The 12,694-nt window shown below is 40.8% G+C and overlaps 1 protein-coding gene across 1 annotated transcript in view; it reads left to right on the plus strand.

Moving 5' to 3' along the window:
* PRIM2 (DNA primase subunit 2) overlaps positions 1 to 12,694 on the plus strand; it is a 302,144-nt gene that overhangs the window by 199,221 nt on the left and 90,229 nt on the right. Inside the window, exons 9-10 of the mRNA XM_052648836.1 lie at positions 2,537 to 2,609; positions 6,095 to 6,280. Coding sequence (XP_052504796.1) covers positions 2,537 to 2,609; positions 6,095 to 6,280 — 259 coding nt within the window. The remainder of the gene's footprint in view (positions 1 to 2,536; positions 2,610 to 6,094; positions 6,281 to 12,694) is intronic.

Consider the following 12,694-nt stretch of genomic DNA (forward strand, 5'->3'; position numbering starts at 1 on the left):
ATGCTGTTTTCATTGCCCTATGTATAAGATACATTGGAAAGTGAAATGTATTTTTACTTTGTCGGGACTGAACCTGGGTCAGAAAGATCCCCTGGAGAAGAGAATGGCAACCCACTGCAGTATTCTTGCCTGGAGAATTCCATGGACAGAGGAGCCTGGTGGGCTACAGTCCATAGAGTCGCAGAGTCAGACACGACGGAGTGACTAACACTTCACTTCACTGAAACAATTCTCTGGTTGTGTTCTGTTTTAAAATGTGAAATATTAAAATTAAATGGCAGCTGTTGTTTTAACTTAGCCTCAGTTTTGTGTGCCATGGCACTACTAGTCTAAGGCTAAAGAGAATGAATCCCTTTATGGTATACTGTCAGAAATTTGTTACTGGAGGGAGAAATAAAACCAAAGGCCAGAAGATGTATTTTAGGTACAGGATCATTCTGTGTCAGTCTCCGCCATTTGCGTGTCCTGTTCTCAGAGTGATTCTGACCATTCTTGGCCCGTAGAGGGGGGATTTTGGGGAGGGGACATCTGCACTTGTGACACTTTTCTCTCCAGTGGCTGCAGTGTCTTGGGATAGCCGGTAGTTTTGCTTCATAATCCGTACCCATCATTTGATCAGTGACTTGATTGATTGCAGAACAGCTTTTCTACAGAGCGGCTTGAAAGAAAGTGAAAGTGAAGCTGCTCAGTCGTGTCTGACTCTTTTTTGACCCCATGGACTATAGCCTACCAGGCTCCTCCATCCATGGGATTTTCCAGGCAAGAATACTGGAGTGGGTTGCCATTTCCTTCTCCAGGGGATCTTCCCGACCCAGGGATGGAACCCGGGTCTCCCACATTGCAGGCAGATGCTTTACCATCTGAGCCACCAGGGAAGCCCTTGAAGGCAGCCCTTGAGAGCATCTGGAGGGCGTATGTGAACCAGCAGCGAGAAGCTCTGGTGCCGAGCAGTAGAGAGGAGAGCATCGGAATCCCTTGTGATTGTAACGGTACTTTAGTCCAGAACTCCCTTTAGTTGTGGGGTCTGCATGAACCCCTGTTTGACTGTGGTTTTCTGTGTAACCATGTGGTTCCTGGATGTCTGCATCTGAGTCCTTGTTGATGGAGCTGTGGATGTGGAGTTGTTTCAAGGAGGTGATAAAGTGTACAGGTGGAGACTTTAGGGAGAATGAACCATGTTGCATTTCCTCATTTCTAAATATACAAGACGACAGTGTATCACAGGGAAGAGAGTGGTAGAGTAGTGTGGTGTAGTGAGCAAACAGGAAGTTGAGAGTCCCAAGTTTGAATTCCTGCGGCACTGCTGACTTGCTCTCTGACCTCAGAAGTTCCCCTCTTCTAAAATATACAGTAAACTCACTTGCTTGGGTCTGTTGTAAGGATACAGTTCAGTTCAGTCGCTCAATCGTGTCTGACTCTTTGTGACCCCATGAATTGCAGCACGCCAGGCCTCCCTGTCCATCACCAACTCCTGGAGTTCACTCAGACTCGCATCCATTGAGTCAGTGATGCCATCCAGCCATCTCATCGTCTGTCGTCCCCTTCTCCTCCTGCCCCCAATCCCTACCAGCATCAAAGTCTTTTCTAATGAGTCAACTCTTCACATGAGGTGGCCAAAGTACTGGAGTTTCAGCTTTAGCATCATTCCTTCCAAAGAAATCCCAGGGCTGACCTCCTTCAGAATGGACTGGTTGGATCTCCTTGCAGTCCAAGGGACTCTCGGGAGTCTTCTCCAGCACCACAGTTCAAAAGCATCAATTCTTCGGAGCTCAGCCTTCTTCACCGTCCAACTCTCACATCCATACATGACCACAGGAAAAACCACAGCCTTGACTAGATTAGAGGATATGAATGAGTACTCTGCACATGTAAGTGCTGTTCACATGTTACTTATTTTAATGAATAGTGATTATGATATGTTAAGTCCTTTAACAAAAAATATTTCAACTCCAACCAGCTATCAACACTGCAGGCATCTCCATTTGACAAACAGGGATCCAGAGTGTGGAGAGTCTTGGTGACTCACTCTAGGGTCTGCTGAGCAATGACTTCAGACATAAGCTCTGTTTGTCCCTAGCTTTGTGCTGTGCTGTTGGAGAAGGAAGTGGTAACGCACTCCAGTATTCTTGCTTGGAAAATCCTATGGACAGAGGAGCGTGGTGGGCTAGAGTCCATGGGGTTGCAAGAGTTGGACACGACTTCGTGACTAAACCACCACCACCACTGCACTGTGCTGTTACAAGGGGTCAGTAGTAGAGGACTGTGAACTTCAACAGTTTGCGTATTGCTCTTAAGGAAATAGCACTCTAGATTAGGAATCGGGAGACACAGATGAGCACTACATTTCTGTATTATTTATGGGGAAAGTTACTTAAACATATTTGGTGAAATACCTTTGAAATACTTGGCTATGTTTCTAAGGTTTATGTATGAAATGTTTTCTCGTGACTTTTTGTCAGAATTTTGAAAATTTCCCTTGAGGTGATCAAAATATCTTTTATAAATTTGATTTTAATATTTTGTTCTTTTTTTTTAGTCATTCCTACACTGGTCAAGACTACAGTACACAGGGCAATGCTGGCAAGATTTCTTTAGATCAGATCGATTCGGTAAGCATCTCATCCTGTTAAACCTTTGTCAACAGAGAAAACAGATTTTCTTAAACCAAAGATTATGTTTAGGGTGGGGTGATGGAAGAGAATGTTATTTCATTGCTTGCCAGTCATTTAAAAAATAAATGCCATGTGCTGTGCATATGACTTTTTGTCATTATAGGAAAACCAAACAATCAGAAAATTATTTGTAGTCTGATAAAAACAATTTAATTAGTTTTGCAAAAGGAGGTTTCTTTTAAGTGATGACACTTAAATAGGATTTATGTGTTTATATTTAAACACCACATAATTTAGGAAAGGAGGAATGGAGAGTACTAAGTATAGCTGTCCCCTAGGGCTGCTGCAACAGCAGACCGTAGGCTGGGTACCCTGAACAACAGGATCTGATCTTCTCACAGTTCTGGGGGTGAGAGTTCATGATCGAGCTATCAGCTGTCAGTTTCTTCTGAGGGCCTCTCTCCTTGGCTTCTGGGTGTCTGCCCCGTCCCTCTATGTCTTCCTCTGCTTAGAAGGACCAGGGCCAGGGCCCCACCCCCACGATCTCATTTGACCTTGATTGCCTTCTTACAGGTCCCAGCTGTAGACACAGCCACATTCTGAGGTTGTGGGGCTAGGACTTCGCATATAAATTTGAGAAGGGTGCAGATTATTCCATGACACTAAGGATAGGTCTCGTGTTGCAGCCAGAGGGGGCAGCCAGTCCAGCTTCACTTCGTGGCTCTGTAGGGCAGTCAAGGCGTGTGCACTCAGCTATACTTTTACTGTATAGAATTTCACTGTAATGCACTGTAGGGTTTCTGCATTATCCAAAAAAGGGAAACTAAGTCAACCTAAATAATCTTTGTTTAGATAATTACCAAATTATTTACAGTAAATTAAAAGTACATTGAGGTTTTAATGCTTGGAAACAAGAGTTATAACGGTGAGTAGGGGGAGATTCTGAGATCATCTTCCTATTTGAGAAATTATAATCAAGTAGAAGTTGTTACAATGAAAGACAAAGAGGCTGCCTGGTCAGTCAGGGGAGCAGAGAGAGACCCATGACTGCTCACAAGCAAATTGGAACCTGCCAAGGAGCTCATGAGAGGTGGGAGTTAAGTCTCAGGAGGAGGATACTTGAGAAGGTGAGGGAGATAACAGCTGAGACCATAAATGATAGAAGTTTTCTTTAATTGTTAATTTCTTTAAAACATTTATTTGAATTTGCCTTTTGAGAGCCATTTCTCTTATTTTTTGGATTTACTTTTGGGTTATTTTAAAACTTCATCTGTGATTCACCAGTTATACTTTTGAACATTTATCCCAGTAAAATGAAATGTTAGATATACATGAAAACCCATACACTCATTTATTTGAAATAACCCTCAGCTGGATTTGACCCAAATGTCCTTCAATGAGTGAATGAGTGAATGGTTAGACAAATGGTATTTCATCCACACACTGAGGAGATATTACTCAGCAATAAAAAAGGAATGAGCTATTGATAGCTGCAATAATTTAGATGAATTTTGTAGGAAGTATGCTGAGTAAAAAGCCACTCTCAAAACTTTATGTGATTCTATTTATGTAATGCTCTTGAAATGACAAAGTTACAGAGGTGGAGAACAGCTTAGTGGTTGCCAAGGGTTCTGGAATGGTAGGGGCAGGCTGCAGAAGATGGAGGTTATAAAAAGGGAGCCTGGTGGGGTGGTCGGGATTCTTCAACCTACACGGGAAAAAGTTCCATAGAGTTAAGTACACAGATACGAGCATGTGAGTGTCACAGACAATCTAAGATGAGTGGACTGTGTTAGTGTCAGTATCTCGGTGGTGATAATGCACTACAGGTTTACAAGGTATTACCTTTAAGGGAAACCTGATACATGACATCTCCTTGTATTATTTCTTACAACTGCATGGGAATCTAAAGTTATCTCAAAAGAGAAAGTTTAATTGAAAAAAAAAGAAAAAGATAAAATAAATGTCAATAATTTACTTAACCTACCGCACAATTGCACTCATCTCACACGCTAGTAAAGTAATGCTCAAAATTCTCCAAGCCAGGCTTCAGCAATACGTAAACCGTGACCTTCCAGATGTTCAAGCTCGTTTTAGAAAAGGCAGAGGAACCAGAGATCAAATTGCCAACATCCACTGGATCATCGAAAAAGAAAGACTGTTCCAGAAAAACATCTATTTCTGCTTTATTGACTGTACCAAAGCCTTTGACTGTGTGGATCACAATAAACTGTGGAAAATTCTTCAAGAGATGGGAATACCAGACCAGCTGACCTGCCTCTTGAGAATCCTATATGCGGGTCAGGAAGCAACAGTTAGAACTGGACATGGATCAACAGACTGGTTCCACATAGGAAAAGGAGTATGTCAAGGCAGTGTATTGTCACCCTGCTTATTTAACTCCTATGCAGAATACATTATGAGAAACGCTGTGCTGGAAGAAGCAGAAGCTGGAGTCAAGATTGCTGGGAGAAATATCAATAACCTCAGATATGGAGATGACACCACCCTTATGGCAGAAAGTGAAGAGGAACTCAAAAGCCTCTTGATGAAAGTGAAAGAGGAGAGTGAAAAAGTTGGCTTAAAGCTCAACATTCAGAAAACGAAGATCATGACATCCAGTCTCGTCACTTCATGGGAAATAGATGGGAAACAGTGGAAACAGTGTCAGACTTTATTTTTGGGGGCTCCAAAATCACTATGGATGGTGACACAGCCATGAAATTAAAAGACGCTTACTCCTTGGAAGAAAAGTTATGACCAACCTAGATAGCGTATTCAAAAGCAGAGACATTGCCGACTAAAGTCCGTCTAGTCAAGGCTATGGTTTTTCCAGTGGTCATGTATGGATGTGAGAGTTGGAGTGTGAAGAAAGCTGGGCGCCAAATAATTGATGCTTTTGAAGTGTGGTGTTGGAGAAGACTCTTGAGAGTCCCTTGGACTGCAAGGAGATCCAGCCAGTCCATTCTGAAGGAGATCAGCCCTGGGATTTCTTTGGAAGGAAAGATGCTAAAGCTGAAACTCCAGTACCTTGGCCACTTCATGCCAAGAGTTGACTCATTGGAAAAAACTCTGATGCTGGGAGGGATTGGGGGCAGGAGGGAAAGGGGACGACAGAGGATGAGATGGCTGGATGGCATCACTGACTCGATGGATGTGAGTCTTAGTGAACTCTGGGAGTTGGTGATGGACAGGGAGGCCTGGTGTGCTGCAATTCATGGGGTCACAAAGAGTCAGACACTGAGCGACTGAACTGAACTGAACTGAATATATCTAAAATAGTATCATTTTGACATGTAATCAGTATAAAAATATTAACAAGAAAAAACAATTCATCTGTAGTCACAGTGAGACATTAATAACTTCTTTATGGTTTTTGTTTTTATTCCAGTTAAACTGAATTTGCAATTTTCAAATTAGATTGATTTTGTAACAGATATTATGGGGATTGATAAATAACAATGTATTCTTTTTTTCTGTAGCTTTCTACCAAGTGCTTCCCACCCTGCATGCGTCAGTTACATAAAGCCCTGCGGGAAAATCACCATCTCCGTCACGGAGGCCGCATGCAGTATGGCCTCTTCCTTAAGGGCATTGGCCTAACCTTGGAACAGGCGTTGCAGTTCTGGAAGCAAGAATTTATCAGAGGGAAGATGGATCCAGATAAGGTAATTTTGGAAAATCTGAGCAGTAACTGAAATTTTAATTTGGTCTGAAGATTAAAAAATTTTTCAATATGCCCCTGAAATGTAGTTGAAATTCTATAATTTACCTACATATAAAGAAAGTCATTAATTAATCTAATATTTGCTAAACAGAAGGTTGGGAAAGGTTGATTCAGTTCAAAGGGTAAGATTGAAACAGCCAGCGTAAGATGTAAAGTAATGCTTGGATGAGGATGCTGTACTTCTCCTTGGTAGGTAGGCTGCCAGGATACTGCCAGGATACCTGAATTTGTGTTCTGAGTTGTGTTTCTGTAGGAATGCATCTGTATATGTAATACATAGAGGCATATATACATACATGCACAGAACTAGGAAATGTTGAGAAAGAATAAAGTGAAAACAGTTCTGAATGCATTTTATTGTGTTATGCAGAATCTTTCACAGGGAATTTATTTTTTCTCTCAAACTTTAAAATTTGTTTTGTATTTGGGCATAGCCAATTAACAGTGTTGTGGTAGTTTCCGATGAATAGCAGTGGGACTTTGCATACATATACATGTACCCATTTTCCTCCAGCCCTGCTCCCATCCAGGCTGGCGCATAATGCTGAGTAGATTTTTGTGTGCTATACAATAGATCTTTGTTGGTTTTCCATTTTGAATATAGCAGTGTGTGCATGACCTTCCCAAACGCCTTAACTATCCTTTCCCCCTGGCAACCATAAGTTCATTTTGTAAATCTTTCACAGGGAATTTTTAGATAGATGTTTATCACTGTAAGCTTGAGATATCATTTTTTTTCCTCATTTTAAAAACTGATACTATATTATGATCATTTTCTTAGGTGGCTGAATCATTTTTGAAAATGTCATTTGTGTTAGTTGCATGAAATCACATCCTTTGAAAGTGATATAATCATTTGCATGTTATTGAACACTTGGTTGTATCCATTTGACTGTGTCATAAATGTTATTGCAAACAATATTCTGAGCACATAAATCTCTGATTATAATTCTGATTCTGTCCTCTGTATGTATTCATCAGGGGATCAGTTTACTTGGTGAAAGACTGTAGACAGTTTTGAAGTTTTGTTGAATTCCATCATGCTACTAAATGACTAGAAAGTCTGTAAATTAGCCATTGTGAGAACTTTGCTGTCATTGACATCACTGTATGTTATTGAAAATGTTTTTTGATCTTTTTATTAGGAAGTTGATGTATTAAATAGATAGGTGTGTTAGGGTTCTCCAGAGAAACAGAACCAATTGTGTGTGTGTGTGTGTGTGTGTGTATACAAAAAGACAGGTATTTAACAGCCCATGTGATTATGGAGGCTGCGTCCCCAGAGTCTGTATGTAGCAGGTTCGAGAGCCAAGAAGAAAGAGTTGGTGTTTCAGTTTGAGTCTGAAGGCAGGAAAAAAAAATCCATGAGTGAACTCACAGCCCTCAGACAGGAGGTGTGTGTGTTTTTGTCACTCAGTTCAGTTGCTCAGTTGTGTCCTATTCTTTGTGACCCCATGGACCACAGCACACCTGGCTTCCTTGTCTATCACCAGTTCCCGGAGCTTACTCAAACTCATGTCCATCAAGTTGGTGATGCCATCCAGCCATTTCATCCTTTGTCCTCCCCTTCTCCTCCTGCCTTCAGTCTTTCCCAGCATCAGGTTCTTTTCCAGTGAGTCAGTTCTTCGCATCAGGTGGCCAGAGTATTGGAGTTTCAGCTTCAGCATCAGTCCTTCCAATGAATATTCAGGACTGATTTCCTTTAGGATGGACTGATTTGATCTTCTTGCAGTCCAAGGGACTCTCAAGAGTCTTCTCCAACACCACAGTTCAAAAGCATCAATTCTTCGGCATTCACTTTTCTTTATAGTCCAACTCTCACATCCATACATGACTACTGGAACCACCATAGCTTTAACTAGATGGACCTTTGTTGACAAAGTAATGTCTCTGCTTTTTAATAGGCTGTCTAGGTTGGTCATAGCTTTTCTTCCAAGGAGCAAGCATCTTTTAATTTCATGGCTGTAATCACCATCTGCAGTGATTTTGGACCCCAAGAAAATAAAGTCTGTCACTGTTTCCATTTTTCCCCCCCATCTATTTGCCATGAAGTGATGGGACCAGATGATCTTAGTGTTCTGAATGTTGAGTTTTAAGCCAACTTTTTACTCTCCTCTTTCACTTTCATCAAGGGGCTCTTTAGTTCTTCACTTTCTGCCATAGGGATGGTATGTATCATCTGCATATCTGAAGTTATTGATATTTCTCCTGGCAATCTTGATTCCAGTTTGTGCTTCATACAGCCCAGCATTTCTCATGATGTATTCTGCACAGAAGTTGAATAAGCAGGGTGACAGTATACAGCCTTGATGTACTCCTTTTCCTATGTGGAACCAGTCTGTTGTTCCATGTCCAGTTCTAACTGTTGCTTCCTGACCTGCATACAGATTTCTCAAGAGGCAGGTCAGCTGGTCTGGTATTCCCATCTCTTTTACGACTTTCCCCAGTTTGTTGTGAGCCACACAGTTTGTTAGTCACTCAGTCGTGTGCAACTCTTTGAGACCCCATGGACTGTACCCGCCAGGCTTCTCTGTCTGCGGAATTCTCAGGCAGGATTACCAGAGTAGGTTGCCATTTGCTTCTCCTGGAGATCTTATTGACCCAGGGATCGAAGTTGGGTCTCCTGCATTGCAGGCAGATTCATTACAATCTGAGCCACCGGGGAAACAGGAGGATATAACCTCTTAGTCATAGAAGAGTGGGCCTTTTGGTTCTGTCCAGGCCTGGGGAGGATTGTATGAGGCCCCCCACAGTGGGGAGGCATCTGCTCTGCTCAGCCCACCAGTTCAGATGTTAATCTCCTCGAGAAACACCGTCACAGACATATCCAGAATAATATGGCCAGAGGTCTGGGGCCTGTGATGGTCAAAAAATTAACCATCACAGTAAGTAAGGATTTACGAGGTTGGGTTTTCAGTGAAGTTAGTGAAGCTGAGGTAGCTCTTTAGCCTGGTTTGTGCTATAACTAAGCGGGGTAAACGCAGATCTGGGCACCAGGTCTTTGGCTTGTGCATCTGTCTTGCGCCCCCCTCCTCCCTGCTGGCTTATGTGTGTATCTGGGATGGTCTCATATCAAGGCCATCAGTATTTACTTTTAAACCTATGTGTTTGAAAAAATTTTTCAAATGAGATTTTTATTTTAAAATATAAAAGTTTTCTTCAAAAATTATTGGAAAAGAAAAATCAATAATTTTTATCTTTCTAGTAATATGTAGCAGTCTTTATTTTCATTAGCTTATTACTGATTACAGCAAATATATTATTTTGGTGAAAATATTTTAAGGTACACATATGATTTACTGTGTCTCTAATGTTCTGTTGTTACAATCTGTTGTTATAAATAAAAGTTCATGTTTTTCTCATTTATATCTTACATATATTTGCAATGAAATTAATTTAGCATCTGTTTACAAAAATACTCTCTTCAACTGTACTTACTTGTTAAATGGTACATACAATTTAAAATACTTTTTAGAGGTATAGAAAATTGATTCCTTAAAATACTGTGTATAGAGCACGATTATGGAGGATATACTGGACATTTTTTGTAGTGCTCTAATGAAAGGACCTGACATTGAGCCCAGAATTTACTTGGAACATTGCTTCTGTTGGATAGCTTGTTTCCTGACAGTGCAGGATGCTTCTGAGGTGATTCAGTCATTCTCACCTGACTGTTCCTTTCTGTGGTTTCCCAGGTGACCATCTTCTGATTGCTTTTTCTTCTGTTCATGCCCTTGTTGTAACTTATTTGACATATGTTGCTTTGTGCATCTGAGCAGAAATTATGGATACCTTACTGTTGCTTTTGGGGGAGCAGGAAGTGGTCCTCTTGTAGGTAGGAGGAATTGAACTGTGAAAGTATACTTGTGGCAGAGGTGATTCTGCAAATGCAGGCTTCCCCCCCACCCTCCAACATGGTTACTAAGAATCGAAGGATTAGTAGCCAGTAGGACCTAGTCTTGCTAGATAAATGACTACCAACTAGGACCAGCTGTGTAGGGTCATGATAGTGTAATTTGAAGATACATAATTTCATAGCTTTGAACATTCATTAACATCATACAATCAATTTGAGATGTTATAAAAGTTTACACAGAAAATAGTATGAACAAGGTTTCCACTTCCGTTCTCTCTTGGTTGAAATGAATTTCACTTATTTAAATATGGATTTTAGATTGTATCAGCCAACAGTGATTTTTTTTAAAAGACTTTCGCTTTATAAGATTTCAATATATTTGGTAATAGAGTGACCTGAGAGAAGTAACCAGAGCACAATTACACAACACGGTAGTGAGAAGGAGCATGTTATTGAGGTGGCATGGAGGCAGGAAGTTACTAGAGAGGGTTGTGCTAGAGATTTGGTGAGATCAGTCTCATATCAAGGTTTGAAGGAGGTGATGGTGCTGATCAGTTGAAAGAGAGGAAAGGACAGCAGTACACGGCAGCAGGAACCATGGGAAGGCAAACCAGGCTCGCCCACTGTTTGTTTTTCTACCGTTATTTTATAATTCTTCCATTATTTGTTCCTGCTGCTCATTCACCAGGTTTTATTTTTGTCAGCTGGTTTGGGGGTTGTTGTGATTTTTGAATGTCTGCTTTCAGACTTCTGTATGGATTTGACCTGTTGGTATATTCAAATATCATTTTTATTTGGATGCATATTATACTAGAGGGTAAGGAATTCTAGTATTAAAACATCACCCACTTCTGGAGAACATTCTGTTGTTATGAATCATCTTGTAGCAGACTAATTGCTTTAGGGTATAACTTCCTCCCGAAGTATTAGTTTTATTATGCAGTATTTTTATATTAGATTGATTGATTAATTATATTGTGAATGTTTATGATATATTAAAAATTTAACAATAAAACTTTTTCGGTTACTCTTGTCACTGGGGATCAAGGACATGTAAAAATTGCACTTAGGTTTCCAAGATTGTTTGGATTTATAAATGATTCTAAAGGAGGTATCCAAAGCTTTGAATGTCTTATTCCTTAAGTAGTTTCTGAGATTCCTGAAATAAATGCACTTATGCTTTATGCAAATAAAATATATTTATGAATCAGAGTACAGTTTTATGCAAGTTTTTCTTGTTGTAATTATAATTTACATGGCAGTCTACCTGAGAAAAAGCCTCACCCTGTGCGCAAGAGATAAAATTAATCTAACCTCTATTAAAAGCATGAAGAAACTTGGCACTAAATATTCTTTCACTTGAAATTTGGATATTAAATCCCTTCAGCCACTGGCTTTGTTAAGGATTAAATTGAACTAGGTAATTCTTCTCATAAATTCAAAGCAATGTGTCCGCTTAATCACATTGCTTGTAGAGCTGTTGTCTGAATTGCTTTGACCCGACTGTTGGACATTAAATGCACTGTAGATCACAAACGTGTTATGTGGCTGAGTTCTCCTCCCTGGTGAGGCTGTACCCGTGGTCTACTCCATGTTGTCATAATTGGGTCAGGCAGTGTTTAGCACTGTAAAAATGCTTGTCTTTTGTCCCAGATCCAGCTCACATCATGACTTATTGCAGACCTATGTCATTAAAAATGGACCACCCAAGGATGAAGTATTTGGCTGATGGGGTGTGCATATATAAAGCATATTTACCACTGGGTTTTTCTTTTTAACACCAGTGGTTCTCCCATGACCCCAGTCAGTAGCATCAGCTTTAGCAGTGTCTGGGAATTTGTCAGAAATGATGACTGTCAGAATCAGACTGTGGAGGCGGGTCCATAGCTGATGGTTTCCAAGACTCCACATGGAAGTAATGCACACTGCAGACTGAGAACCGTCTTTTAGATGTTGCCTCATAGAAATCTAAGTGATCATAGTTTATCAAATAGAGGTGTGAAAATCTCCAGCTGTTTGTTCTCCTGTCTATTTCGGTTGCAATTTGAGTGTAATGTTGTCTTTTGTTAGTAACCCACGTGTATATATTTGAGGTCTGGCTGCATGTCAGGTGCTGGTCAATACTAAATGAACACACACAGCAGAGTTCCTCAGCTGGAGCCCCTCCAGCACACTCGATGGTGCCCCCTGAGCCCTTGAGGGAGTCAGGCTGGGCCTGGGGTGCTCAGGGTTAGTTGCCTTCAACTGTGAGTAGCTCCTTCCACTTCCTTTACAGAACAGTGTTTTACACGTGCTCATATGAAAAAGGTTGGAGAAAACTAATATGAAGTACTGACTTGGAGTCAGAGTGAATTGACATTTAATTCCAGTGTATGCACACTTGGGCAGATTACCTGGTATGTGTCTTCATCTACAGAATATGGACAGTAGCTGTGTATCCATCTGTGAGTATATAGCTCTGTCCCTGTTTACACTTGATTGATGTGTTGAGGATTTGGT

The sequence above is a fragment of the Budorcas taxicolor genome, chromosome 11, assembly GCF_023091745.1.
Source record: "Budorcas taxicolor isolate Tak-1 chromosome 11, Takin1.1, whole genome shotgun sequence".
Classification (NCBI taxonomy): Eukaryota; Metazoa; Chordata; class Mammalia; order Artiodactyla; family Bovidae; genus Budorcas; species Budorcas taxicolor.